The 27,570-nt window shown below is 35.7% G+C and overlaps 1 protein-coding gene across 14 annotated transcripts in view; it reads left to right on the top strand.

The window, feature by feature from the left end:
• The window catches only part of PLEKHA7 (pleckstrin homology domain containing A7), a 157,451-nt gene extending 132,138 nt beyond the window's left edge, over positions 1 to 25,313 (top strand). For 8 of the 14 annotated variants that reach the window (XM_027651094.1, XM_027651092.1, XM_027651103.1 and 5 more), the window contains 15 exons: positions 661 to 741; positions 2,748 to 2,816; positions 2,983 to 3,063; positions 3,900 to 4,049; positions 5,841 to 5,942; positions 9,457 to 9,565; positions 10,637 to 10,875; positions 11,289 to 11,477; positions 11,747 to 11,864; positions 12,679 to 12,758; positions 13,150 to 13,350; positions 16,425 to 16,577; positions 19,105 to 19,238; positions 20,036 to 20,178; positions 25,040 to 25,313. In XM_027651094.1, coding sequence (XP_027506895.1) covers positions 661 to 741; positions 2,748 to 2,816; positions 2,983 to 3,063; positions 3,900 to 4,049; positions 5,841 to 5,942; positions 9,457 to 9,565; positions 10,637 to 10,875; positions 11,289 to 11,477; positions 11,747 to 11,864; positions 12,679 to 12,758; positions 13,150 to 13,350; positions 16,425 to 16,577; positions 19,105 to 19,238; positions 20,036 to 20,178; positions 25,040 to 25,062 — 1,872 coding nt within the window. In that variant the 3' untranslated portion in view covers positions 25,063 to 25,313. The other 6 variants (XM_027651099.1, XM_027651093.1, XM_027651102.1 and 3 more) reach the window with 4 other exon arrangements.
• Positions 25,314 to 27,570: the final 2,257 nt, after the last annotated feature.

Below are 27,570 nucleotides of genomic sequence, written 5' to 3'. Positions count from 1 at the left end.
TAGCAAGTTATGGATGAGGAAATATAGGAAAATTTGTGCCACTAAGTATAAATTGTGCAACCAGTTGAAGCAAATCTGGAGCCCTCTCAGGGGTCCTGCTTCATTCTTCTGCAGTCAGGCTGTAATATCTGAAGCTGTTTAGTTTCTACTGCAGTTGAAAGAGGTTTCTTGTGCAAGCTTCTGTCACTTAGATAATGAAGAATACAGTGCACAGCAGGTATATGTTATGGGAGGAGGGATAAAAGTGATTTAAATAATATTTTTCTCTGAGGTTTTAACTAGGTTGCTCAAATTATCAGTGTAGAGAGTGCTTGGTGCAAGTGTCACTGAATATTACATGACAGAAAATACCATGGTGTGTTGAAAATGCAACTGGACGAGACTGAGCAAATCCTGGTTTTGTTTTTTTTTTAATGTGTGTTTTGAAGAAGTAGAAAAGTCTTATTGTTTTACGAAGAATCTATCCAAAATATGAGACAATAGGGGTAGATATCCAGGTGTAGCTTCCATCATGGCAGTGGTGCAGACCATAAACCTCGAGGATCGGTGTAACACAAGAGCATGTGATTACTGCTACTCGTGGAGTTTAGAGTTGTAAAGTTTGGGGGTTTAAATCTTGATATCTGTAACAAGCTATTACTAAACTTTTGTTTGAAACAGATAGAAAATAATGGACCTCTGATCAACATGATATACAAAGTGCTAAAGAACTCAGCACAAGGGTTACTATCCAGTATACATGTAAGACTGCCTGCATCTGAAATGTGCTCATCCCATTGCTTTTTAAAGTAGCAGTCAGTGTTCTGGCTTTTATAGGTGTCTTATGGTAAACAGTAGCGCTTTCTGTAAGATTTTTTTTCTTTCCTTTTTTTTTTTCCTTTTTCCCCCTCATTTGGAGTCTGTATGCGAAATTATGGCTGACTTCAGTGTTTGGTTTAATTTTGAAAATGATTGTGTCAAGTAGTGACTCCTCTGTGAAATTTTGGAAATGTGAAAGCATGCTAAATCTTCATTATGTTCTCATGTTCACTGCTTGATAATTAACAAATTCCTTACAATCTTGATTATGTAAGTTAAAGTATCCCCAAAATCTGCAGACTTGTTTTTATGTTAATTCCATTGCTTTGAAAAAGGCTTTTGCATTCTCTTAGCTTGCAGGTGATGAAATATGCGAAATTATTACTTTGATTGCTAGTATTTTATATTTGTATTTAATTACATTACTTTTATATATGTGATTTAGCATTTAAATAATTCCATTAATGCTTTTGAAAGAAAAAAACCCACATCATTGTTGAAAAAGAAAATATAAAAAAATTGAATGTTTTGAGAGGCAATAAGTGCTTTTGATTTTGATGGTGGGGAAGTAACATTTCACCACATAAAGGTACGTGATAAGTCTTTGAATGGAACCTGCCACTGGAGGAGAGAAGACACTAAACATAAATGATGACCAGACCCTTCTGTTTTAAATCTGCTTTATTATTTGAAAACACTATGTGTGGATGGCTAATTTCATGTAACATGTTACACTACATGTTAAAGCTAAGATTATATCAAAGATTTATCTACAGTAAGAGTAAAATAGAAGTACTTTTAAAAAGCTAACATGGTGACTAACATAGGTGACTTTTAGGTTAATAAGTAAACTATGTAGCTTCAAGTCTGGAGATTGCCAGTCTGTCAGTAAAAAAGCAAACTACCTCTTCTATCCCACCAGAAAAGCCAACAACTTTTGCTCTTACATTAAAACCTCTTCTCTTACATTATTGAAGACAATATTCAGGTGAATTTTTCTTCATAAACTCTTGATGGTATATGAATAGGAATATGCTGTGTAGGAGTACTACTAGCTACCAGGTGTTTCTTTGGTAAGATAGTATTTGCTTTAATGAATCTTTAAAAATATTCTAATCTAGTAATATTAAATCATTAGATTTTCAGGCTTTTAAAAATGTATGATTAATGAACTGTATTACATTGCTGTTTTCTTAACCTCATTTATTCACAAAAAAAATTATTCACATGGAGGCAGTGGAAATAATAAACATTTCTACAGAGATAGACATGCCTTCATTTTAAGGTTACTGTGAAAGTTGGAAGTATAATATAGTATCGTTTCTGTACTGATTTAAAAACTGTGTTATGTGAGAAGATAATCTTCTCAACCAGAAATGGAATATGAAACCAGTGATTTATGGAATGAGAGATTTGGTACATTATAAACATGTCAAAATAGATTAATTGCATTTAATTCCACTATAACATTTTTATAGCATTCTGTCTTTAATAAAATTTACCCTGTGCTGAGGAAGATACTATCCTTTGTGGAATGAAATACTGGCAAAAAGTTGTATTTTTAGTCATTAATGAATGCTGCTATTCTTGCAACCATCCATTTAAAGGAACTATTCAAGTCCTTTGGCTTCAAGAAAGCTATTATAGCTGAACTTTAAAACTACTGTATTTTGCCGGAAAAGGACCTTTGTAACCATAGATAGGTGGGATTATGCTTCTTTGTACAGAGTTCTAAACTACTGTAAGAGTTAAATAGGCTAAAATAACTAGTAATTCTTTCTGTTAACACTCTTCAAAAACTAAAGCCAGATTTGAAAATATTTGTACCCCAAATTTTATTAATTTTTGTTAATAACCATGAATATTTAACAAAACTTTTCATTGCTGAAGCATAATTAGGTTTTAGTTTGGAACAAATTCCTTATATTTTTAAAACCTGTTCCTCTTAGGTGACGGGACGTGACACGTTAAAGGAAAGAAGTACAAAACCTGTCAAGATTGCAGAAAGTGATATTGATGTAAGTATCAAACACCACTTCAGCATCTCTTGCCTTGGTTTGGTTGTTTCTGTTGTGCAGTTACATGTTCATTATTATACTTTTGGGTTTAAGATATTACAAGTGGATACTTTTCTGCTTAATTTTTAAAATCTAATGTTATATATATATATTATTTCATTTCCAGGTGAAGCTAAGCATTTTCTGTGAGCAGGACAGAATTCTGCAGGACTTGGAGGACAAAATAAGAGCCCTTAAGGAGAATAAAGTAAGTAGATTGAAAAGGGATTAGTAAAATAAAGCAACAGCTTTTATCTAATCATAAAATATGAAATTCCAAACAAAAATTGAATTACTGGATGCTTCTTGCACTATAGTAGTTTTCTTTGGACATGTGTATAAACTTCTATGAAAAAAAGATGGGGGGGGTTTATGTTAGGACTCATTATCAATTCTCAGAAAACATGTTTTTGAAAGTGAATGTTTTAAATCCATCTGCTTCCTGCTGCCTGTGAGCTGTAGCTGTCAGTAAGTTAAGGTGGTTCAGAAAACAATCTATTCTAAAATGAAAGTGCTGTTCAGGTGGATTCTTCAGTAGAGCTACTTTGCAAAAATGATTCCATGGTATTTCCCCCTGACTAAATGAATTGGACCTGCTTCATGTTTTAGACAATATTTTAATCTCTCACATGGCTAATTCAAGTATAACAGTGAATGAGACTCTGTCCTTAAACAAACAGCTCATGCTGGGCTGTGGTAGAGCTGTCACAGTTCTATACTGATTAAGAGAATTTTTCTGAAACTGTAAATTACAGTTTCGTACAGAGTGTAAATAGAAAAATTCCCTTCTCGGTGCATTGTGTTTTCCACAGTTTGGGCTACTTAATGGAAAAAATTAATGGAAAGTATCAGATAATTTTTGTTATAATAGGTAGCTAAGGCTCTTGCACTTTTTTGTTACTGTTGGCCTCCTAATCTCCCAAACAGGAGGCCAGTCCTCAGCTCTGTTGGGAAACTTGTGGCATGGAAAACACATTTCATATTACTACAGGTGGGTGCATAAAATTCCATGTAAATGTTGTAGACTTATTGTTTCTTTGCTAGGATCAGCTGGAGTCTGTTTTGGAAGTTTTACACAGGCAGATGGATCAGTACAAAGACCAACCACAACATGCAGAAAAAATATCTTACCAGCAGAGACTTTTGCAAGAGGATCTTATACGTATTCGGGCTGAAATATCCAAAGTTTCAACGGTATGTGTTTCTGGTTGCTTCAAGAAAACCATAACTAAAATACCAGTTAGAGTAAAACTGTATTGTTCATTGGATAAGGGAGTTAAGTCCTGTTCTGAACAGTTTTGGTTAAGATACAGGATACTAAATCAGGTAAAAATAATTAAACAATCTCTTCAGCTTTACTTTTCAATATTCCCTGCCCCTGCAAAAAAAGATTACTCAGAAAACTTTTTATGTCTTTTTATTCTATGTGTGGGCTTAAATTGCAAATCTTTCAGCTAGTCCTTTAAAAATATAAAGGTGATTCCATAATATCTTTCTAGGGCAAAAGGAACTGGGAAAGTGTTGATATTTCAGTCAAAATTTACTACTGATATTATGACTCAATAAAATTAAAAAGTAATTTAATGTTGCATTTTATTAATAAAATTATTTCTAAGAATTGGCCATGAAAGAGAGTATATTAAACCTGGGTGATGTGTATCCACTCTATTATTCCTACCTTTTAATGAATATGGGACCAGGTCTTTGTAAGATTGTTGCTAGAGTTGCATGAATACCTTTCCTATAGAAAGAGCTGATCATTAAAACATCAGGATTATATAAATATATAGATACAGTGGTTTGTGCCTATAGAAAACATATGACTTTCACAGTCAGCACTTAAAATGTAAATGTGGGCATAAATAACAAGTCATTGTAATAAAGGCTGTACTGGTCCAGTCCAAGGCACCTTCTAGTCCAGAGTTCTGGCTTCAGCAGTGGGCACAAGCAGATGCTTAAGGAAGAGTAAGGATAGGAGAGGTGGGTAGTATTTCCTATCATAACCAATCCAGCTTCTAACTGTTTTCTGCTTGGAGAATTCCCAGGACTGGTTTTTTGTTATTTCTTTGGTCTATTTAGTAATCCTCAGTAGATCTTATTTCCAAAAACCTATGAAGTTCCCTTTTATATTCTGTAAATCTTCTGCATGCAAAACATCGTTTGGCAAGGTATTGCACAGATCTTTTCTCCACTGCATGGACATGCCTTTTCTTTTATTTGTTTTGACCCTGACTTGTACATGTTTAATGTGATAGACCCTTGTATGAGAGAAGGTGGGAAACAATCAGTCATCTCCTCTCTCCATGGCACTCATGGCTTCGTAGACCTCCATTATTTCTTACCCTCAACTCCCATGTGTTCTCTTTTCTAAAATTCAGTAGAAAATTTCATCATCCTGTACACAAAAATACACCAGACACTTGATTTTTCTCAGTTCTGGGTCAGAAGGGTGACTGTGATGCTATGGATGCTGGAAGTAATCCAAGTACAGTAAAGGTGATTGGATAGCCTTATTTTCCAGATGTCTGCTGGTTTATTCACTTTATAACATATTCTGTAGAACTGTTGAAGGATAACCTGCTCTGTGTTTCAAGACATGACTTCTTGTATAGGTCACTGGATTTTAATTATAAACTTGTTTTCAATAGAGGAGTAAATTAAAAGGAAATGGAACTGCAATAGGCTCAATTCCCTCACAGAGTATACTTCAGATTCTATTACATGGCAATTTTATATTTAAGAAATGGGTTTGTGTAAGGAAGTTGGTCAGAGTTTTTTAACTAGGGATTCTTGAGTTGATCTTGCAAACTGTAAAGCATTTTGAAGTGTATAATCAACTCTAAGCAACAATGGAGACTACAAAATGGATTTTTTACTTCTTTTTATAGTAGAACAACACTAACTTCAAAACACTTTGGTGCTCCACTAGAGAATGATTTTGTAGTTTATCATAACATTGTATTAGAGTATTCCCTCTGTTAATAGGAAATGGAAAATGCCTGGAATGAGTATCTGAAATTAGAAAAGGATGTCAGTCAACTGAAAAAAGCCTTACAGGAACAGATGAACAGTTCATTGCTATCTCAGGTGGGTCCATTTCCAGACATTGTAAACACTTTTAAGATGATTTTGTCTGAACTTGAAGCTATCATCTCAGAAATTCTCAGCAATTTTTGCAGTGCATTCAGCTGTCATGTAGTTTAGTTGGTCGAATTCAGACACTGCAGCAGCCTGGCTGTGCAGGGTAGGGCATCTGGCAGCACATGCACTAGTGTCTCATAAGTTGTCTATGCAAATTTGTCATTATTTTATTACGTTTTTATTACATGCTGACATCTTGACATTGATAATGTATTTAATTTATAAGACTATGCAGGACTTCTTAGTCTTCCATTTATTTGATCTGACATTGTTGGCTTCTTTATCCATTTTTAAGATCATCAGTCACTGGATTGTTATCGTCATTACTTGTTCTTTGTCATGTTCTTCTATTTGTGGAAGATTTATCTCTGCAGATTGTTTTGTGAAGTGGAATAAGTGTTTTAACAGCCATCAGTAATTGAAAGGCATCTCAGTTTGAAATCAATTATTCAGTTTCGAATCTTAAAAAGAAGCTTTGTTTGAAGCTAAGTTATTCTCTTTGCTGAACTGGATGTGGCATACCAGATTATTTCTACATACCTGCTTACAACTGGTGACTTTATTCTTGGAGCAAGAAATGCAGACTGGATTGTATTTCCTTTGTTTAAGCAGAACAAAACACAAGGAACAAAGCTAATATATACATTTTGCTCAAATTTTGGTCTGTTTTCCCAAATATTCTGGGCCAAAAGAAGGCACTAGTTAAATTTATTTATTTGCAATAAATATCTGATCAAATATGAATTGAAACCTGTTTATTTTTGCTATTAATGGATAAATGTTTTGTATCAAAGCAAGAGTTGTAAAACTTTTTTTGAGTGCATCAGTCTTCAAAGTCTGTTTTCATTTACTTTTAATTCTGGGGAATGGGAAAGTGATTCAGTTTCTGGAGGCAGAATATTATGTAATTAAACTCAGCTGTAGAATATGTATTTCAAAAAAATCCCAGGGGTATTTTAGAATAAAATGGTCCCTCTATGAAGTTATTTTGTTTAACAAAGGAAAATTACAGGTTTAAACAAAATATGCTTTGTTAGATTACTTTAACAAACAATTTCCAGTTGAGCATTGAGCATGCTTAAAATACTGGATGTGTGGCGTGGGATTCACCAATATGTATGGAAGGGAATACAGTTTGCACAGGAAAAAATGTTAATTCAGTTTGATTATCATCTCATATCACATACGTGCATAATTATAAATACACACAGAAAGCACGTTATCAGTTCTGTGTGTGAATACTTACATATATATGTATATATTAGTATGCATGTATATGTTTGGCTCATATTAAAAAAATATTACTGAATACCTATTTTGGAGTTACTAAGGGGAACTGATTTTTTCAGAAAGTACCAAATATTCTTCAAATTATATTCCTTCAAAGAAGTCTCACTTGAAGTACCCATAATAGTTAGAATTTTTATGATCTCTGCCCAAGGGTATGTAGACTGAAGATTGTTTATCTAGCATTTTCCAATAGCACTAAATTAATACATACATGGCATTTTAAAAAAGACAGTCTTCATGGAATATTATTAAAAATTCAGTACATTTGCAGGCTCAGATTTCTGTAGGAAACCACTAATATTGTTTCTATATAGCATTAATTTAGAGGTCAAAACCTAAATGTTTCAAGCAGCTTGGTCCTTTTAAATTAAAAGTATTTTAAAGAATCAGACTTTTAAGAGTATAGCTTCATTGTCTTTTGCTTATGGGCTGGAGAGGATCTGGACATGCTGAAATTAACTGACATGGGCTATTTTAACAGTAATAACTTCTTAGTGGGTGAATGTTTCTCCTTTGGTTTTGTAAGTCATTCTAAATTATGTTTCTGTGTAGAGGAAGTTAGAGAAATTGAACTCTCTATCCAGGTTACTTTTTCATGCTGGCCCATAAAGTATATTTATACCCTTTTGTAAAGAGCAATCTTGGCTTTCATAATTTTAAAATTAATTCATCTGCTTATTGTTCAGACCTAGTCCATTTCAGATCTAAAATATTCTCTCCACATCAATATTTAAGTAATGGAGAGAAATAATATTAAAAGATCTGGCTTTTCTACATTGCTAATCAATGTTTTCTGAGTGGTTTCAGAAGCAGGATTTTTGGTACATCTAGTGGTTTTTTCAGCCATTCTGAGGCTTGATTATTGTAAATCCATCATTTGGTTCCTTGTAGTATGATTAATCTCAGAAAAATGAAATGAAATGTGCAAATTTATAGTTTGTGTCCTGACAATCCTTCAAGATATGTCCCATCTATCCAGTGAGTTTACTACAGGCAAATAACGTTCTCCATCATTTAAATGTTTGTGTTCTTGGCATCCTGTTTGCTGGTCTGTAACCTGGCTGAACATATTTCCTGATCTAAGACAGAAAGTGGAAAGCAATTTATATGCCTTCCTTAGCTCTATGAGGTGTAACAGCTTTTACTGAAGTTTTTTTCACTTTCAGGCTTATAGGATTAATTAGTAGCTATTTTGTAGCTCATGGCAAGTGATGGATTTCTAGAGAGCAGCTTGTAAGCAATTCTTAACTGAAGTGTTCCGCTGCCTTCTGCTTTCTTTAATAGTACTGGTTTTACTATGTTTATTCTTGATGCAAATTTTTGAAGGCAGAGTTACCAGGCTTTGATTAATTAGATGACCATAACTATTTATGATGATTGGAATGGCTGAAGTGGAGGCTTCAGTAGCCAAGGCTCTGTCTGTAAGATAACAGTCAAAAGCAGAGTTCAGACTGTAGACAGTTTCCCTTTCTTTCCTCCTGGAAAGCTGTGGTAAAACAATTAGGATGTGAATGAGGCCAAATCCTGTAACAGCAGCAATATATTGTTTCAGCCTATAATACATCATGTCCAGTCGGCCTAACAACCCAAATATAAACAGAAATTAAAATTGTCAGCCCTTCTGAGTTTGTTTGGGTTTTGTGTTTCATCCATTAAAAGCCATTGGGAAGTTTATGGCAGGATTCAGGGAGATGCTACTATTTTTTTTGCTTTTTTAATATTGGACATTTCCCCTAAAAGTATTAAGATGAGATTCGTAAGGCTGCTATAGCAGTCTTAAGTGTGTTAGTTATAGGATTTAAGGACAAAGTTCAAGTGAAAAGATTGTGTAAGCTTATTTTATGTAGAACGTTAAACTAGGTTTTTCTAGCCTGAATAATATTGTAGAAAAAATGTAGAGGTGTCTCTTTTCCCCAGTGTTCAATAGGAAGTCTTCCAGGACTCAGAAAATGCTCTAATAAATTTTATGGGCAAGATAAATTGGTTGGTGTTGGGTTTGGGCTTTTTTAATAATTATTTTAAAATAATTATTTAACTCATTTCTGGACTCCTAAGTTTTCTTGTAAGTTCTGAACCACTACTTTGGGTGTGGTATCAAAAGAAGGATAAACCCATAGTAAATTAAAAATGACATAAAGTTGGTTTTTTTTTCTTTTACTACAAACATCAGGAGAAAACACAAATACAAAAAGACTTGTGGAGAATTGAAGATGTTACAGCTGGCTTGAGTGCAAATAAAGCAAACTACAAAACCATAGTAGACTCTATTAAGAATCCAGGTAAGGAGAACATGATGAAAAAATAAAATAATGTACAAATGCAACTGAATCTTTGTGTCTGTGCAAATAGTCCGAGTGTATTCTGCTGCAGAAAATCCAGTTAATTCTATTGGATGTATCAGAAATCTCTGTTGATTGAGCACATTAGTTTGGTGTTTCTTTTCTTGAGGTGACAAGGTTTTTTGTTTGTTTTCACATACTGATGGCAGTAAAATGTAACAAGGCATGAAAAAAAGGAACCAGAATAACAATAACGGGCTAAGTTCTTCAAGTTGCAGAAGGAGTTTCTGACGTGCTAGTTCATACCAGCATAGTATCTGTTCTGTATTCTGCCCAGGAGCTCCTCTCTGTGTTTCTCTCTGGGGTGTTTGGTTGGTTTTTTCTTTTCCCCTTGGATGCTGCCCAGCTGCCCTTGCTGCAGTTACCTTCCCCCTCCCTCTTCAGGCAGGTGTTTGGTGGGCAGAGCAACAACACAGTGGAAGAGAGGAAGGGAAGGTGTGTGTGGTCTGCATTTCAGTTGCATGATTACCTTTCAAAGAAAAGACAACGCATTGGGATAGCAAGAGACTGTTAACACCTACTGTAAATCCACTCTGTATTTCAAGTATCTTTGCTCACCTTTTGCATAGAGAGATAAATAGTTACGAGATAGTGAGCTCTCATTTTATTTATGGTATGGCTGTCAGTGTCTAGCCTTGTCTAGATCTATAGGCATCTTAAGGAATCTGTGGCACGGGGCCAGATACAGCCTATGAACTGATTTCATATGACTCTCAGGCTTTTCCTTCCTTCCCTCTCACTGTGCTCTACAAGGAATTTCACTGGATGATATTAAACTGTGTGGTTTTATTTTTGGCCTGAAAGACTTACTAGATCCTCCTCAAAAAATGTTTTCCACTCTTGTTACAACGTAACAAACAAACATTTTTTATGTCTAAAACCCCCATTTGTGTCCAAAGCAATGAGCAGAGGACAGGGGCTGTTTTGTGAAGTCTAAGTATGTTAATTGCTATTCTTATGAACGTTATTGGAGGAAACAACACTTAACATGTTTGTCTGTTTTTCCCCTAGAGAGAAAAACAGTGCCTTCATTTTCTCAGTCTTCAGTGCCTTCCTTACCAGCTTCCCTTGCAACTGCGGAGAACAAACTTCCAGTTGCGCAGAGCCCTCCACGCAGCCCGGTTAAATCCCCTCTGGAGGTCAGGCTGTATCCACAGCCTTATTTCCAGACCAGAACACAGCACCAAGCACAGCAGCTGAAAAAAATCGAGCCACCTCTTCAGTCGCCAGTTAAGCTCAAGCCAAAGGTTGTAAGTACTGCTCTTCTGTGATTCATTCACCAGTGTTTCCTTCTCCTTCTGGCAGGAACAGTGAAAGTGTCATGGTTACGAAGTGCACACAGTGTGGAGGCACAATAGGGAGGCACTTAGGATGTTTGTATTGAATCTGAGCAGTAGTACAGCAGAATACATGTGTGTAACCTGGAGCTTTATGTACAGTGGCCACATACTGTTTTAGAATTTATTAATTCACAGCCTTTCTTGGGAATACTTCTTGGTTGATTTCTTGGGCCTCATTTGGGTTTTAAAGCCTCAAGCTCCTGGTGTGGGCAGAGGAGAGCATGCTAGATCAGTCTCAAATAACATATAATGCAATGGACTTTAAGTTTGTGCCAGGCTGTTTTGAGACTGTTTGCCAAATCCCTATGCTTTCCTGTTGCCAGGAAGATGAAGCACCACCCAGACCTCCTCTCCCACACCTGTACAGTCCTGATGATCAGCCACCAGCTGTTCCACCTCTCCCGAGAGAAGCCACTGTCATCAGACACACATCAGTGCGGGGCCTGAAACGTCAGTCAGATGAGAGAAAGAGAGACAGAGAACTCGGACAGTATGTAAATGGAGATTATCGGGTGAGTGCTCATACACCTATACCCCTGCATTTTAAACTTATGTGCACCTATAATAAAAGATACTCTTGTCTCTGAAATATATGGACCTGTAAGTCTGGTATTAATGATATATAATGGCATGGAGATGATGACAAGGAGAGATCTATGCCATATAATAGTAGCGGAGAGAAATTTAGTGATCCAGAAATAAAGCTTTAGGATTTGTTTTAATATTATTAAGACCTTCTGTCTCTGATTTCATTTGAGCTGATGAGTATTTTTCTGTATAGGTGGAACTGCGTTCATACATGAGTGAACCAGAACTAGCAATGATAGGGGGTGACCTCAGCCATCCTTCCAGTGCTTTAATAAACCCTGACAGTGGATACCAGACATTACCTACCCGTGGTAAGCCAGGAATTTATGTAGTTGATTTTTAACAGTACTATCTGTATAGGAGCTTTTCTCTCCTAGAATGTTCTGGAGATGACATTTATCGTCAGATCACTATTTTTAGATAACTATTCAGTGCTGTGAAAGTCTAGAGATTTTATGCATTTTAATGGTGCTGTTACAGTCAACCAGCCTTTTGCAAAGCAACTTAATATATAAGGCTTAAAAAAACCCGTAGCAAAACATGGAATTAGCTGTTAGAATCTCTTACATTCAGTTATTTTTCCTCATAATTTCTGTGTGATCTTTTACAAACACTTATATTACCATTGAAATATAACTGATAAAGAATATGAATTTAAAGCCCTCAGATATTACATTTGACTTGACACTCCATCCCCACTGTGCTATACTCCTGTAACTATTTCACAAATGAGGATAGACATGATATTTGGGCAAAAGCAAATTCTTAGCCATTCCCTTCTTATTTCTTTCCTTTCTAACTGTGAATGTTAAGGTTTGAATTTCTTCATAGAGGTGATTATTTGTGCAGTTTATCTACTGTGGTACAGCTGATTTGACCCTATCCCTCATTTAATATAAGCTTCTAAATTATTGGAGGTCTTTCTGAATTTTGATCAGTAGTGACCTGAAACACATTATGTTTGGCTGAAATGAAATTTCATGCATCTCATGATCTTCTGAACTGCAAAATGTGAAATGCAGGCTAAAATAGTAACCAGAATGTCATAGAAACATGATGACAGTGTAAAAAACTACCTGTCTTGTTTGTCATTTGGTTTGAGGCATTCTCTTTTTCCTTATAAAGGTTTGTCTGGATCAACTTCCAGATTGCACCAGTCATCTACCATTTCATCGTTTGCAACACTTCGAAGGGATAGGTCCAAGGTAAGTTTTAAATAAACACCTGAAGACAAATGTCTGAACTGTTGAAAATAGTTAAGCCCAAAATACATTTTGCATAGCAAGGGAGTGGGACTGCGGTAGATGGGAGAGGACCAAGAGCTGCGATCTGATAAAATCTCCAATTTTTCACTTTCTTACATGAATTGGAAAGCAGACAAACAACTTACTGCATTTCAAATAGATCTATAAAACAAGGTTTAGAACCAAAAATCAGCACTACTAATAGAAAACACAGAGTCAAAACATGCAAACAAATGCAAAGGAAGTAGAGTAAAATTTACTAATAAGGTAGCAGAAAGAGTTCCTTTTTTTAATATTAATTACAAGTATTAATTACAAAACGTGTTTTTTGTGCCTTGTGTGACTTCTACAGGAGAGACCAAAGAGTGCCTTGGAACGTTTATACTCTGGAGACCACCAAAGAGGCAAGATGAGTGCGGAGGAACAACTGGAAAGAATGAAGCGACATCAGAAGGCATTAGTTCGTGAACGCAAGAGGACTCTTAGCCAAGGAGAAAGGCAGTCTGTCTCATCTCGGTCTTTCATCAGGCCCGTTTCTGCAGACGTAGGCTCAGTATGTTAGATATGCCTTAAAAGGACTAAACTAAAAATATCTTTGGATTTATTCTTTTTTCCTGGCAAGCACTTTCACTTGAGTGTGTGTGATGCTCCTAGTGCAATTAAATTAGTGTTACACGGTATCAAATGAGTTCAGAGAGTGTGAGTAACAGGTGATCTTTTTTACCTGTGGTAATGGTAAATGTTGAATGTTCAGCAGGTAAGTTGGTCAGAGGTTAGAGTGATGAGTGGAGATGCCAGTTTGTTGGAGTGACTTCAGAGCCATGAGTTTTTATCCTTGGAATTGTATTTAGAAAGTGTAAGAAGCGTGTACAGTTTTAAAACTGCTTCATAATGAAATGGGCCTTTTAGAATGTTCTTATTCACCATGGGTATTTTTCTTTTTAATTCATAAATTAGTCTGTGAGATAGTCATGGTAATATCAGACCAAGGTGGTGTTTGGTTTTTTTAAAAAGATGATAAATGGATAATCAGTTTTAAAATCTAATTATGCGGATTAGGAATTTATGTCGGAATTAACTTGTTTTAATTGATACAAACTCTTCTTTAAAGCTCAAAACATGGAATATTCTAATAAGGCTCAAATTTAAGCTGCTGAAGAAAAGTATTTTTGTTGCATTCTGAGAATAAATGCTGTACAGACAATAAGTTTATAATGATACGTTTTGGATACTAACCAAAGCAATTCTAATTGGTGAAGTTACCCAGTTGCTCACTTGGTGCTAAACCAAGATTGTACTGTAATTGCACTTATGCTGTGGTCTTTTAATTTATTTTTTTATTTGGTCCACTAGAGCTTTAGAATGATCACATTGTTTTACCTAATTCATTGCACAAGATCTCTTGCTTTTAGATTTGTCACTCATCATACCTAATGCCTCTTTTTTTGTTTGCTTGTTTTTAATTTGCAGAATTTTGTAGTTACTTTAAAATTTCTAACTGGACTACTCAATTTTTACCAGGCTTAATTGCATTTAGTACATGTGTGTCAATTGCTGGCATTAAAAAAACCTTATAATATTCAGCTTTTCATTCCCACTGTTCTGTAGCACTAATTTACAGCCAGTTATTTGTATTTACTTTCCCAGTAAATACGCGTGCACTGCTTGGAGACATTCATCCATTTTGTCTTCTGTTTTGCAATCAAAAATTTTTTAAAGACAGTGCATAATGTTTGGGAACTTAAGTACTATATTATCACTGTTATTTTCATATTTTAATTAGAAGAAATAAATCTGGGCTTCTTATGTTTCCTGACTCGCATAACATCCACAAATCGAATTTAAACATTTTCGTAACACTCGTTATTAACATTTGTGGCAAACACTTTATTTTTAAGATTGGGTGCCATCTTGGTCTTTTTCTTGCTGTAAAGAATTAAAATAGAGTTTTTCAGCCCTAGTTTTGTAGAGGTCATCTCTTGTACCTATAGGGCTTTGATATGCAAAAGCATGTTTGATAGCACAACTACTTACAGCATTACAATTATTTAGCAGCCAAAATGGCAAACAGTTAAATGTATAATTCAAGTGCTGCTCAGTATGTAACTTTTGCTTTAGACATAAATTGTATGTGTAGTTCTAATTTTTAATTGGTCAGCTCTCAAGTGTAGTGTGACATTTCAAGTATTGATCACAGTACCTGAATTCATTTGTTATATACATTGCCTTTTTAATGTAAAAGTTGCAACATCAAAGCCAATAAAAATCCTGCTTCGTAAGAATGGTTTGATGTTTTTCTTACCTATATATAATAACTTGAAAATGATACTGTGTATTTAAAATATACTATGTCAATCAGGCCTGGTTCGAATATGAGTAGAAGGAGTTTGGAGTACTCATGAGAAAACTTTTTTTTTTCTCTTTTGAATTCTGTAAAGAAACATTTCAATTTTTGAGGTATAATTGCCTTTTAGCTATTTAACTTCTTTAATATACGTGGAAGATACTTATCTTCTGAGTGAATACTGAGAGCTTGTGCATGAATAGGTTTCAATTAGATTTATTAATGCAAGTAGCATAATGAAGTCTAAAGACTTCATGTGGAGTTCAAACTTCAGCCAAAACAAGCCAAAGATTTGTACCAGAAACGCTGGAGATATTTTTAAGAATACATTCTCCTATTGATTGCCTCAAATGCTTGAGGGGATAATTTTTTTTGTTGTTCCTTTTGTCCCTTCTTTTTCCCACTGCACTGCTTAAGTTGCTCAGATCTACTGAATGGAATAGTGCTACCACTGAACTTAATTTTTTGAACAAAAAGGTCTTGGTAGTGTCCTTAAGTGTGAGTTCATATGTAGCTGTATTGTGTGTAGTTGTGAAGGAGGTACTGTGAAGTGATTTGGGAACTCTAAATTATGCTGCTTAATTTAAATATGCTAAATTTAAATATTTCATATTGATAAATATTTAGTATTTCTAATTTATGTGGTTAAGTATTTACCTTATAAAGACTGTGTGAAAGATTTTTGCAGGTAGCTAGATTCTGCTTTTAATGAAGTCAGAAGAGCTTAGAAGTTAAACACTTTTTATTTCAAGACAAGTTAATGCCAGTATGTAAAATATTGTCAACTTTAAACAGTAGGTATTATTCTAAAAAGATACATAAAATTATCAAGTTGTGATTCTCAAGCTGCAATGTAAGTACCCATTCTGTGTAGTGATCCAAAACCACACAGCACTGTCTCCTTAGAATGCCTAGGACTACTCTGTCAGTCTGTAGGCTCACTGGTACTGACATGTGTGCTTCCAAAGATGTTTGTGTGTAGCTAGTTCCATGTTCATCAGCAAATGTGAAGTTGTGATATGTTTCTTAGAATCTAATACTGCTGAACATTACTTGTAAAATTAAACAATACTCCAAATTCCATGCAGCACAGGTAGAGAGGAAAACTCCCAACCGTGTGTGCCAAGAAATACAGTTGTATTTTCTTTCTCTTGTCATTTAAGGGGTTTGCTCTGTGCATTCTTTCAGCAACGTAGCATTTGCAGCAGTAGTAATGTACATTGCTATACAGTGAATTTGGCAGTGTGGTTGAATGCTGTTAATTGTTTTGTATCTATTACCAGTGGAAACGAGAGCAAGAATTTGATTTGCAGTTACTTGAGAGGGCAATTCGTGGAGAAGAGAAGGATGAGAATGAATGGTTAAAAGTTCAGCCTGTAGCAGTGACAGAGACAGACCTGGAGCCTCAAGATTATGATTTAGATATCAGCAGAGAGGTAACACTCATAATTTTTTGCCTCCTATTCTGTTTAAATATTAACCTGTCTTAAGTTTTAGGACTGAATTCTTATCTTTTCTTTCAAAAGTTAGCTGGAAGTTTGAACTAAAAGGAGTCTTTGGGGTTTTGCAAAGTTGTGACCTGGAACATAAAATCTCTGTAAGGTTTGTGTTTGTATTGTGTTCTACTGGAGAGAAGAGATTGAAGAGTTAGCTCTACTGTTTGAAATATATATCTCAGACTTTGTAAAGGAAAAAGTGATTAAGTTAAGGAAAGTTATATTAATTGGGGAAAGAAGATGAAAAGACAACATGAACAGTATTTAAAAATGAGAAACAGGAATGAAGAAAAAGTTAGTTCCCCAGAGGTACCTTACTCCTATTCATTTTGACAGGCAAAAGGTGACAGAGAAGAGGGAGCACTGCTTTATTAAGGCTTGAACAGAAAACAGCTTTCTGTCAGCTTTTGGAATGACTTGGTTGGTGTTCTGGACACAAGATCTTTTTTCAGCTTTGGTAACCGAATGAAGTGTTAGTTTGAAATGCGATTGAGCCATCTGGTGGGAAAGAAAGAATATAGCAAGTGTAAAGGTTTCAGGCGGTACACTGTTGTGTTAAATGCCATGGTAGATGGCAGATCACTAAAATTATTAATGATAATTAGACTGGTAAGCAACTTTACTCTTCTGAAAGCTGTTGGCAGAGTAGCATTTTATAGAGAGAGATATTTGTAAAAGGTTTACTCTGTGAGCCGTTGTCTGTTAATCTCTATGAATGAATGTATCTTTAAGTTAATCTTTGTATAATTTTTACAGAAAATGCAGTGCTTTTGTAAACTTCAGAAACAGAAAAAATACTTTTATTCTATTTCCTGTCCTCGTTGTATTCTGCTATTAATTTTTCTTTTCCTGAAGACCCTCAGGGCAATGGGAATAACTTTGAACTTCCTTAATTTAAGCCTTGGATAGGAAACATTTTTTCTTACAGGCATTTCTGTCCTACTTCAGAGTAACTGAAATAGGTCTGAAGCTTCGGGGGGTAAAGCTTCTTTTTCAGTTTACCTAGGTTAGAGTCATAGAATCATAGAATGGTTTGGGTTGGAAGGGATCTTAAAGATCATCTAGTTCCAACTGTTCTACCATGGGCAGGGACACCTCCCACTAGACCAGGTTGCTCAGAGCCCCATCCTGGTCTTGTTGTCCTTTTCCATTTCTGTACTTTAGGTACTTCAGTGCCTCAGAAGGAAATGTACTGAGCTGTTCAAATGTTAACTGGGTTTGTTATTCTGAAAATGGCAGGATATTCTGATCTAGGTTAGTTATAGTAGGGAGATAGATATAGACATAAAAAAACCCCCAAGCACAACTATATATATGTAGATAGATACATAGATAGCTCCAGAGGGGAGTTGGATTTCAAAGTAAGGAAGTGTAGTGGAAACAGGAGGATTTTTTTAGGAAGCATTGGCTTTGGGTTTCCTGAGAAGGAAGTATAAAAATTTGAGGCTGTGATTTTAATATGGACATAAATGCCAGTGACTGTATTATGTGCTTTTGGCCTATGATTGCCTGTGAATTACTGAGCCTAATCACTGGGAGTTAGGTTAGGCCACATAATTGAATTAGTGTGAACTAAGTTCAGTGGTGAAAAAATTTATGATTATTTTTATTGAAATCTTTGAATTTTGAAAACTCATTGCCTCATGAGTGGTTTAATAAAAATCCAATGAGAAGAATCAAAAATAGTTCTCCTTTACTTATTTCTATTTATTTACACAGCCTCTATTTTTGTTTTTCAAAAGCAGTCTGTTCTGTATTATAAGCATTGATTTTTCAAAGTCCATTTCTAAACTGTATTTTTATTGAGTGATTTAGGTCTCTTATGTGGAGAAAAAGTTTTCCCCAAAGTAATTGATCCTAACAAAAACTTGTTGGTAGCTTTCATGCAATTATATAGAAATTTTCAGTCTGCAGAAGTACATCTGTGCAACATGTTGTTACAATTGCACAGTGTAGTGTATTTCTGTTTGCCTTTTTTTTTTCTCCACTGCTCCCAGAAGATTATGCAGTCTCAAAAGAATGATACCACAGGTTAAAACTTTAGGTGGCATTTCCTTTCAGTTGTAGAAGTTCTTGCTTGCACGACATAAAAATGACATTAACATCTCAGGTTGTTCAGTCAGTCTTGCAGTGGTTGCTTCTTTTTACTGTGACACCTTTAGTCAGAGCCCTACTTTGGGCTCTAAGCCTGAGCTGAAGAAAGGTTCCCTGTTGATTCTGATTTCTTTTGTAATCCCCTTTAATATTTGTTTGATCTGTCTTCTAAAGTAAAACAAATCAGAGGGAAAAGACACAGTTAAAAGGGCATCCACTCATATCCAGAGGGAGTGTTTAGCATCAGGTACATGTGCTGACTGCGAAAATCCATGCTTTATTCTTTTCACTGTGTTCTCCCATTGCGGAGAATTTATCTCAAGTTTTTTAGGCATTTGTTATTAAAAAAATGATGCTTGCTTTCTTTCCACAGTTGTCAAAACCCGAGAAGGTTGTAATTCCAGAACGTTATGTTGAACTAGAGCCAGAAGAGCCTCTTTCTACAGAAGAACTGGCAGCAAGGCAGCGTAAAGCAGAAAAGATAAAGAATATTCTTACTAAATCAAGGTCAGGTTTTGGGGTTTCTCTCAAATCTTACATAGAGGCTAATGTTGAACATTGAGAACTAACTCGATGCAAAAATCTTAATTCCTATGAATTACCTAAATGCAACTTTTAGCTTTTGGAAAGTGAACTCTGAATTTGTGTAGTATGCTTAAAGCTGCTTTTTAAAGCAAATTTTTCAAACAGATTTTGTATATGTCCGTTTTCTTGTTCAGAGAATCCTAAAATAGTAGTGAGTCCTTACTAAGCAACTTGCAGATGAGAGTGAGGAGGAAGGAAAAGCACAAATCTGGCCAAAAGCAGAAGAAAAGTCAGCGTGAGAGCTGGAGTTGTGAAAGAACACTTTTGGCTACTTACAGCTAACGTAGAGTCAGCTGAAACATTTGGCTTCAAGAATTTGATATGTCAAGTATCTGCTGTCTTTGGAAGACAACTGAAGAGGCTGTGCCTGAGGGCTACCAAGTTATATGCCTTTTCGACTGAGCACTAGCAAATTTTACTGGCAACTTCAAATAAATAGAATTTTTTGTAGTGCTTTTGTGTTAGCAGTGTATTTCCAACAAAGGGCTACTTAAGGCTTTGCAGAAATTGTGACTGAACATGTAATGGCTGTGTCATTTTTCTTTGTATGCTGTAGGCATTTACATGCAATAGTGACACTACTTTAAAGAACAGCAATAAAGTACGGAGCTTGATAGATGAGATCTGAAAACTGCCGTACAAATTCAAGCTTGTTCTTATCTGCATGGTGGATTCTTTATGTTTGCAAATGTTAATGTTGTTTTTCACTTTCCCACTAGTATGCACAATCTACAGCCTACTGTAGCCCAGGACAAACAGAACTCGATTGATTTAGATTCACAGCTGCAAGAGCAGGAGCGCATCATTACCATATCATACGCTTTGGCTTCTGAAGCCTCTCAGAGGAGCAAGGAGGTAGCAGGTAATGCTTAGTTATTTACAAAATAACAGCTATTTCTTATCAGCTTCCAAAGTTGTATGGGGTTGTTGCTGAACTCCCGGCATAAGAGAAAGTTTTAGTCATTCCTATTCAAAATAGTGTGTGTAAGTAACAAATGTAGAGAGTCTAACAATTTACAGTGAGTATTTGGCCCCAGTGGACTGGATGAAGGGGGTAAAATAGTATGATCAGTAAGTTCAGAACTTGCTCTAACTAATAGTGCTAAAAAAATAACATTTTAACTGAATTCTCTATAATTATATTAAATTGGATATTTCTATATTTTTAGAAAGAAAATTGATTTGTGACTTTAAAAAATCAAGAGAAAAGGATTTAAAATAGTTTTTTTTAACCTAAAGAATCCCTGGTCCAGTGATTGCGATTAGAGTACAATCATTTTCGGCTTGAGCTATGTGACAACAGGCTGAAAAAGACCTTGTAAAACAGGGATTGGCACGTTTCCGTCTGGTGACCAAGATTAGAGGTCAGAGCAAGACAGCTGTGCATGAATTCTACTTGATGCCTGGAAATTAATAGATCCTCTACAATATGTTACTAAAAGTGATAATTTCACTCTTGATTGCTTTATAGTTGAAATAAGTAAGAAATGTCAAGAGATTTGTATCACACAGTAATCCATGCAGCAGCGATTCCAGCAAGTATCTGACTGGCCATTTATAACTGGCACCATTCACTGTTCCAGTGGAGAATGGAAATAATGGAAACTTCAACTATGATGGGGAAAAAATGTGCACATTTCTCATCTGAAGTTGTCAGTTTAAACTTATGGCACTTGCCACAGCAGCCCTTAAGACCTTCCCATTAAAGACAGATTATTCCAATATCCAGATGCGTAACATGCATCTACAGTAACAGACTGCTGATTGAATGTGGCTGTATACTCAGGGATGCAGTGCCAGCTAAACCTAAGGAGAATGGGATTTTGAGGCGATGGAATACATTTTCAAGATAGGAATCTTGAGACTTCAGAGAGTTTCTGTGGGTAATTTAGCTGACTGGCAGGGGTAAAATGATCGACTGAGGAGACAAGACATTATAAAACCAAACCAAACAAACAAAAAACCAGAATTGTAAAATCATGAGAGCATATCAAGGAATAACCTCGTGGACCTTCAGGCCATCAGTGTATCAGAAGGGCTTCTCCACAGGTGGTCTGGTCCCAATTCTAGAGACCGGGTCCTTGTAACAGGGACTCTGGTACTTCATGTTTCATGAGGTATGAGCCAGTGCAGCATTTTGCCAAGCGAGTTCTAGCTTCTGCTGGGAAAAGGTCACACTAAAGCCAGGATCAGCCCAGATGAATGCAGCCTATACTTGAAATTATTCCTCTGTGTCTGTATGACAAGAGCAGAGTGCCTTCCCTACTTAAAGGTCTTCATGGGGCCAGTTAACTTACTTCTGGGTATGTCTGAATTTGTAGCAACTGTACAGAACTGAAATAGGTTTGATTTTTAGATATTGTATGGTGAATGTAGAAGTGTTTTCATTACTATAGTTTTTTAATTTATATTTTAATTTTTTAAATTGTAATTATTTCAAAAGTGTGACCGTCACATATTTTTAGGTATATGTAACCACAGAAATCCTCTTAATTCTTTAGTTTTCCTGAAAGAGGGAATTAAAATATGTATTGGCACTGAAATGTTTAAATGCAACTTCAAAACATTTGCAGTCAGTTGTGAGATAATTTTTAGTTTAATTTTCTTTGTGAAGTACAGCAGCTGCCTCTTTTGTCATTCAGACACTTAAAGAAATCCTAACACTGTAGCTAAGGACTGAGGTTTTTAAGGAATCCAAAAATGTTACGTCTGTGCACAGTTTTCCTTGCCATACTTGTATCTCAAAAATTCACGTATTGAAACATGTCTGGCTTCAATTTTGATTATTACTTACTCCTTTAAAAGCAAACACCTTTCATAGTATTAAAAAAAAAAAAGAAAAGAAGTCAGAGTGGTTTGGTTTTGATAGAAAATCTACAAACCAGAAAAGAGTTCAGGTTTTTATTTATGGTATATTTTCTGATGAGAAGATGATTAAAAAGAAAAGCATTTGATGCTTTGCACAGCTGATTGTACATTCTCATTTAGTCTCATGTTACAGATTCCTTCACATTCTTATTTTTGTAGTCTGATTTTTGAAGTGTGAGTTGTCATTTGCTCCTTGATGGTGAAACAGACAATATGTGAAAATCCGAAACTAATTATCTGGATTTTTTACGAAGGTTTGCTTATGAAAAAGACTGTGAAGCTTAACTTTTCCCATTTTTCAGGGGGAAGCAGTTATGTTAAGGTGCTATGCTAATATAAATCTTTTGAAATAAATTGTACATTTATCTAATCCTTGAAAAGCAGCATTTTAGAGTTCCTCTGTTCCTACTAAGAAATCAATCTTCTAAATGGAAACCATGCCAAGAATCTGGAAGATTAAAGTCAAATACAAGAGCATTAAGAAGTCACTTCCTAATTTGTTTGCTTTGGAATTACGTCTATCTTCAGCCCTCCAAAATGTAAAAGCAGAATTTTTAGATTGAGTTTCAGTCTCTTCAGTTTTGATTATTGTCTTCCAATGCTATATTATTAGTCTTATTTAGAAACAAAGATAGTTATAATAACTGTGTTCTTTATCCTGTATTTTTAAGCTGAGATCTGAAAATTTACTTACTGTATCATGGACTGTACTAAGCAAAATGTTACATGCATATGTAATATTTTAAAAATTCTTTTTCTTTACATTATTCTATTTCTGCTCGTTGGCATATAACAAAGGAAATTTTGAAAACCTGTATAGCCTCAGTGGTGTCTTGAAATCAAATTAGCAAATACAGGTGCAGGTCCAGAACTGCGGTTTTAAAAGTGGGGCTGATGAGAGTATATTAGTGTTGTGTGCTTTAATAATGTTCCAGTGAAACTTGAATACTTATCTGTGTTCTCATCCAGACAGGAATGTTTATTTGCATAACTTATGCAACAAATAGAAAAAAACCAGCAATTAGAAAGAAATGTTGTCATTTAGACTGTGTTCTGTGTGACTAAAATAGTGTAGCACCTCATTGTATTACTAATCAGGTTTCCTATTCATGTGGTAGAAAATTAAGGTCACTCCCTTGATAATATGAATGTTTGATTGTGCAGCCTAATTCCTGTATGTGATCCCTTCTAGCTCAGCAGTTGACCTATCCACCTAAAGCACCCTCACCTTCTGTACCACAGCCACCTCACTCCCCCTTAAGCAATGGATTTCACTACACATTTGTTTAAACACCTTAAAAGTAAGAACTAACTGCTCTCGGCATGTCTGATTTGCCATTGTGCCTGTGCTGTGGCTTGCTACATTTTAACATGTTTACTAAACCGAAATTGGATCCAAATGAAAGCATGCAGCTGTTTTTCCTGAAACCTTTCATTCTTGTAAATATTGCTTCTAATGAGCTAACACGTGGGCTTCTGAGATCTTCAGGTAACTCCTCTCGCTCTACAGATAAGGTGCTTCCACAATCTCACTGTGGTGAAGGAAGGAGACATCTGTACTCTTGGTAGCAAGGGGCCAGATTTTCAGCAGCCGTTTGTACTCCGATGGCCACTGCTGGGTACTCTGGTGGCCACTGTTGGGCTGCACAGGTGTTTTTTTGCCTGTGTGTGGCGTATAAGGTTGCTGCTCAAGAGAATCCAAAGAGCACAGTTGTATGAGCAGGGGGTTTGTTTGTGGGCTGGTTATCTTACACACGAGCTGGCATCGGAGTGCTGACTGAGGTGAGCTGAAAATTTGGCCCTTTATGACTAAGTCTGCAATCTTGTGTCTGGCTATGATCATGCCTTTGATGTGTTTTTCATTGAATTGTGTAAACAGAAGATTATTTTTTTCTCTTATTAGGTTATTTTGCCACTTCAAATCTCGTTGTCCTTATTAAGAAATGTCTTTATTTGTATCTCTTCCTGGTAGGACTTGCAGAGTTTTCTGTATTTGAAATAGGAAAACACGTAAATATTACATATGACTGCTAAGTGTGTCCCTAGTTAAGACACTTGCTACGCATCCATAGTTTCCTTTGATACTATTCTCATATTTCTGATGTCTTTTGGCCTAATTTTATTGCCTGAAATTGAAGAAAAAGTTAAAACACAGATGAAATAGTAAAGAGGGTTGATTAAGTAACTCAAATAGTGTTAGTCTTTAGATAACTTTGTTTTAGTTGCCACTAATCTGAGTCACATATCTGTGCAAATAATAAAAATCTAAATGGAAATGGCCACATACCAGAAAGGCCTTCTACAAGACCTGTGGAAAATGACAAATTTACATCAAGAAAGATGTATAGACATTAAGAGCCTCTACAGACCTTGATGGAAAGGACTGTTTGCTTTTCTGGTTCAGTTTATCTTTCTGAGAACCAGATTCTACCATCTCTGCTGTGTCTGAAGAACACTTGACTCTTCTATATCCAGGGGTATGCTAGCTGATTTTCGCTATCATGTTAAGATCTTTGCATATGAAGAGGTCTCAAGAGGTCTCTACCCATGTGTGGTCTAAAAAACCCAGAAAAATAATTGTACTGTGCCAGAGTATTAGATATAAAAAGGTACCTTTTCTTGAGAAAAATAAACTAATTGTGATAACCAGCACCATGCAGGGGGCACAGGCGTTTGAGCATCAGTGGCATCGTGAGATAATTGTTCATTTAATGTGTCTGTATGAATTGTTTGTTCTGCCAAACTGCAGAAGGCTTTAAAAAAAACCCACAACAACATTTCCAGAAATTGCTTACTACTTGGCATTGGTTTACTTGTTTCAGTATTTAACCATGTTTTATTTTACTTCATACTAGCCAAAGCAGTAAGTGAACACTGACATAAGACTCGAGGCAAATCCCACCTAGTGACACTGTGTGGAAGACAGAGGAGGTTCTTCACCAGCTTTCTGTGAAGATACTCATCGGCTGATGACACATTCTTCTGGAAATACATTCAGAAAATAATAGGGGGATTTTCTATGAAAATGAAGAGAACTGCAAATCATTTTTTATTTACTTCGGTTTAGTTCACACTTTTTATACGAATAAACGGCACTTTTAATAAACTCTGTAAAATACTGACAATGTATTTTTAGAACAATGTATTTTAGATTTTTTTTTTTTTTTAAAATCAAGGGCTGAATTCATTTTAAAAGACACTACTTGCATAGATATTAAAAGACACTGTTACTTTCCCCTCAGGCTCAGATGCACATTGTAAAGTTTTGTGAAAAAACCCATACATTTGAACAAACCTAGGAGCACATTCATAGCGTATGGATAGAGCAAACACAGGTGACAGGTTTGGTGAAAGGGTGTTTTGGATTGAATATTTTTGTGGAGTTAATCACCCACCCTTTTGCCCATTAAATAATACATTGCAAGAACTTTTAGCTTGAATTTCTAAATATTAGTAACCACTGTATAGCTTAAATTTCCCAAGAAAGCCATAATGAAAACCAGTTTTAACTCCCATTTGATCCCAGGTGGTTAACTTGCTGGTATCAATACAGAGTTTGCTAGGTTGCCCTTGACAGTAGTGCTGCCCCCTCCATAACAAACAGCTAACAAATTTTATTTTTTCTGAAAGTTGAGATGTGAAAGAAGACGACTTTTAATTAAAATATGTGAAGTAAGCAATAAAAAATTATAATATGTCATTTTACTAGCAAATACGTATTTTTCTTTTGATTTTTTTTTTCAATAAACCTTCCATTATGATGTATTGACTAGTATTTATCCTGGAAACAGCAAAACTAATGTAATGTGGCACCTGTTAATTTCTTATGTATGTTCACCTGGTGCTTAACTCTGCCAAACTTTTTGAAATTCAGTGTTGTACTTATGCATAGGGCAGAGGGTGAGGTAGTTAGCATAAGAAGAAAATAAGATTAAATGACTTGCTGCAATTATACTTGAAAAAACCCTGTGTACGCATTGAATGCAAGACATGCAAAAATTTCCCAATGTTATGTGATTAGTAGCTGAGTTCAGCTCTGGATGAGAAATAACTGAGAAATACTTCTGCAGTATTTTGTGAAACCACTAACTTGTTTATTTCCTGTATTCCAGTAATAGCTAAAAACCCCTTGAAATTGCCCCTCGTGTTTCAGACTTTAAGACAAATCATATTATATTAACACTATACTCAGAAATATTCTTAAAAGTATATATTTAGCTAATACAATCTATTTTACCTCAATACTGCCAGTATCAACTTCAAAACGTTTTGCCAAAATAATGATTTATTTTTGCCTTTATAAAAAGTTTTGAAAGCATAAATAAATATTTTGCAAGAAAACATTAATTTAAATAAAATGTAACAGTTTGGAAAATGGTATATGTACAGATTAAAATATTAACATAACTTCCTCCTATTGCCTCTGTCTTGTCTGCTGTCTTATCAGTGTCCAGATAGCTGGAAATCCAGTCATTTGTGCTGTTACCATATTTTACTCTTCTTTGATTCAAATGCCACTGGAATTCCCCAGTTTTGCACTTATTTAACTGGAATTTGAATGAGGTTCCCTCTACACCAGTGCTTCATTTTTTAAAATTATTATTTTGCTTAGAAATGTTTTTTTAGCGTTTGATTAAATGTGACTTAATTCTTGAGTATAAAGATTTTTCAGGGTTGTGTCCTAAACATAATAACCCCAGTACTGCCCTTTAAATCTCATAAATAGTTGTTTATCTGACACATTTTTAGCCCTTATAAAGTATCAGAAATAACTTCAATTTGACAACAACCCATCAACCAACCTGGAGGCACCACAGGTGCACTGTATGTGAAATTAGCCGAAGGGAGGAATGGGGGGCACCTGCCGAAGCAGGTTCTGGTGCAGCGATTTATTTTCCAACAGTTCCCTCAAATGTTGCCCGTTTGATGGAGACCACTGGAATTCTGAAAATTCATCTGTGGAACCGAAGGTAAAGAAGCAGTTTAGAAGCCTTTCTGGGGCTTAGTGTTGACTCTGCGAGCATTTGAGGCTGTGAGTCCTTGACCTTTAAACGGGAGCGGCAGAAACTCAGAGCTGAGCTGCCCTGTTTGTCAGGCACACAAAGGAGCCTTTGACCGCGTGTTTCGAGGTTCAGTGGGACGGGCATTCTTTCTGCGGGAGCTTTGTCATGCAGGAGGGAAGAGTGTGTGGCTGTAATTGGTGGGTGAGGAGCAGGGCCCGCGGGGCCAGGGGCTGCTGCATCCCTTGGCTCCAGATTCCGTCTGCTGCCCTGGCAATGGAGGGAAAAGAGTGCAGGCACTGCTGCGCTGCAGGTTGTGGTAGATGTTTGTTTTCTTTCCTTTGATCACACACACAAAATCTGCTCGTTCGAGCTTGCATGGAAGA

The sequence above is a fragment of the Corapipo altera genome, unplaced genomic scaffold (genome assembly GCF_003945725.1).
Source record: "Corapipo altera isolate COAL_440 unplaced genomic scaffold, ASM394572v1 78, whole genome shotgun sequence".
Taxonomy (NCBI): Eukaryota; Metazoa; Chordata; class Aves; order Passeriformes; family Pipridae; genus Corapipo; species Corapipo altera.
This window is presented reverse-complemented; position numbering and strand designations above follow the sequence as displayed.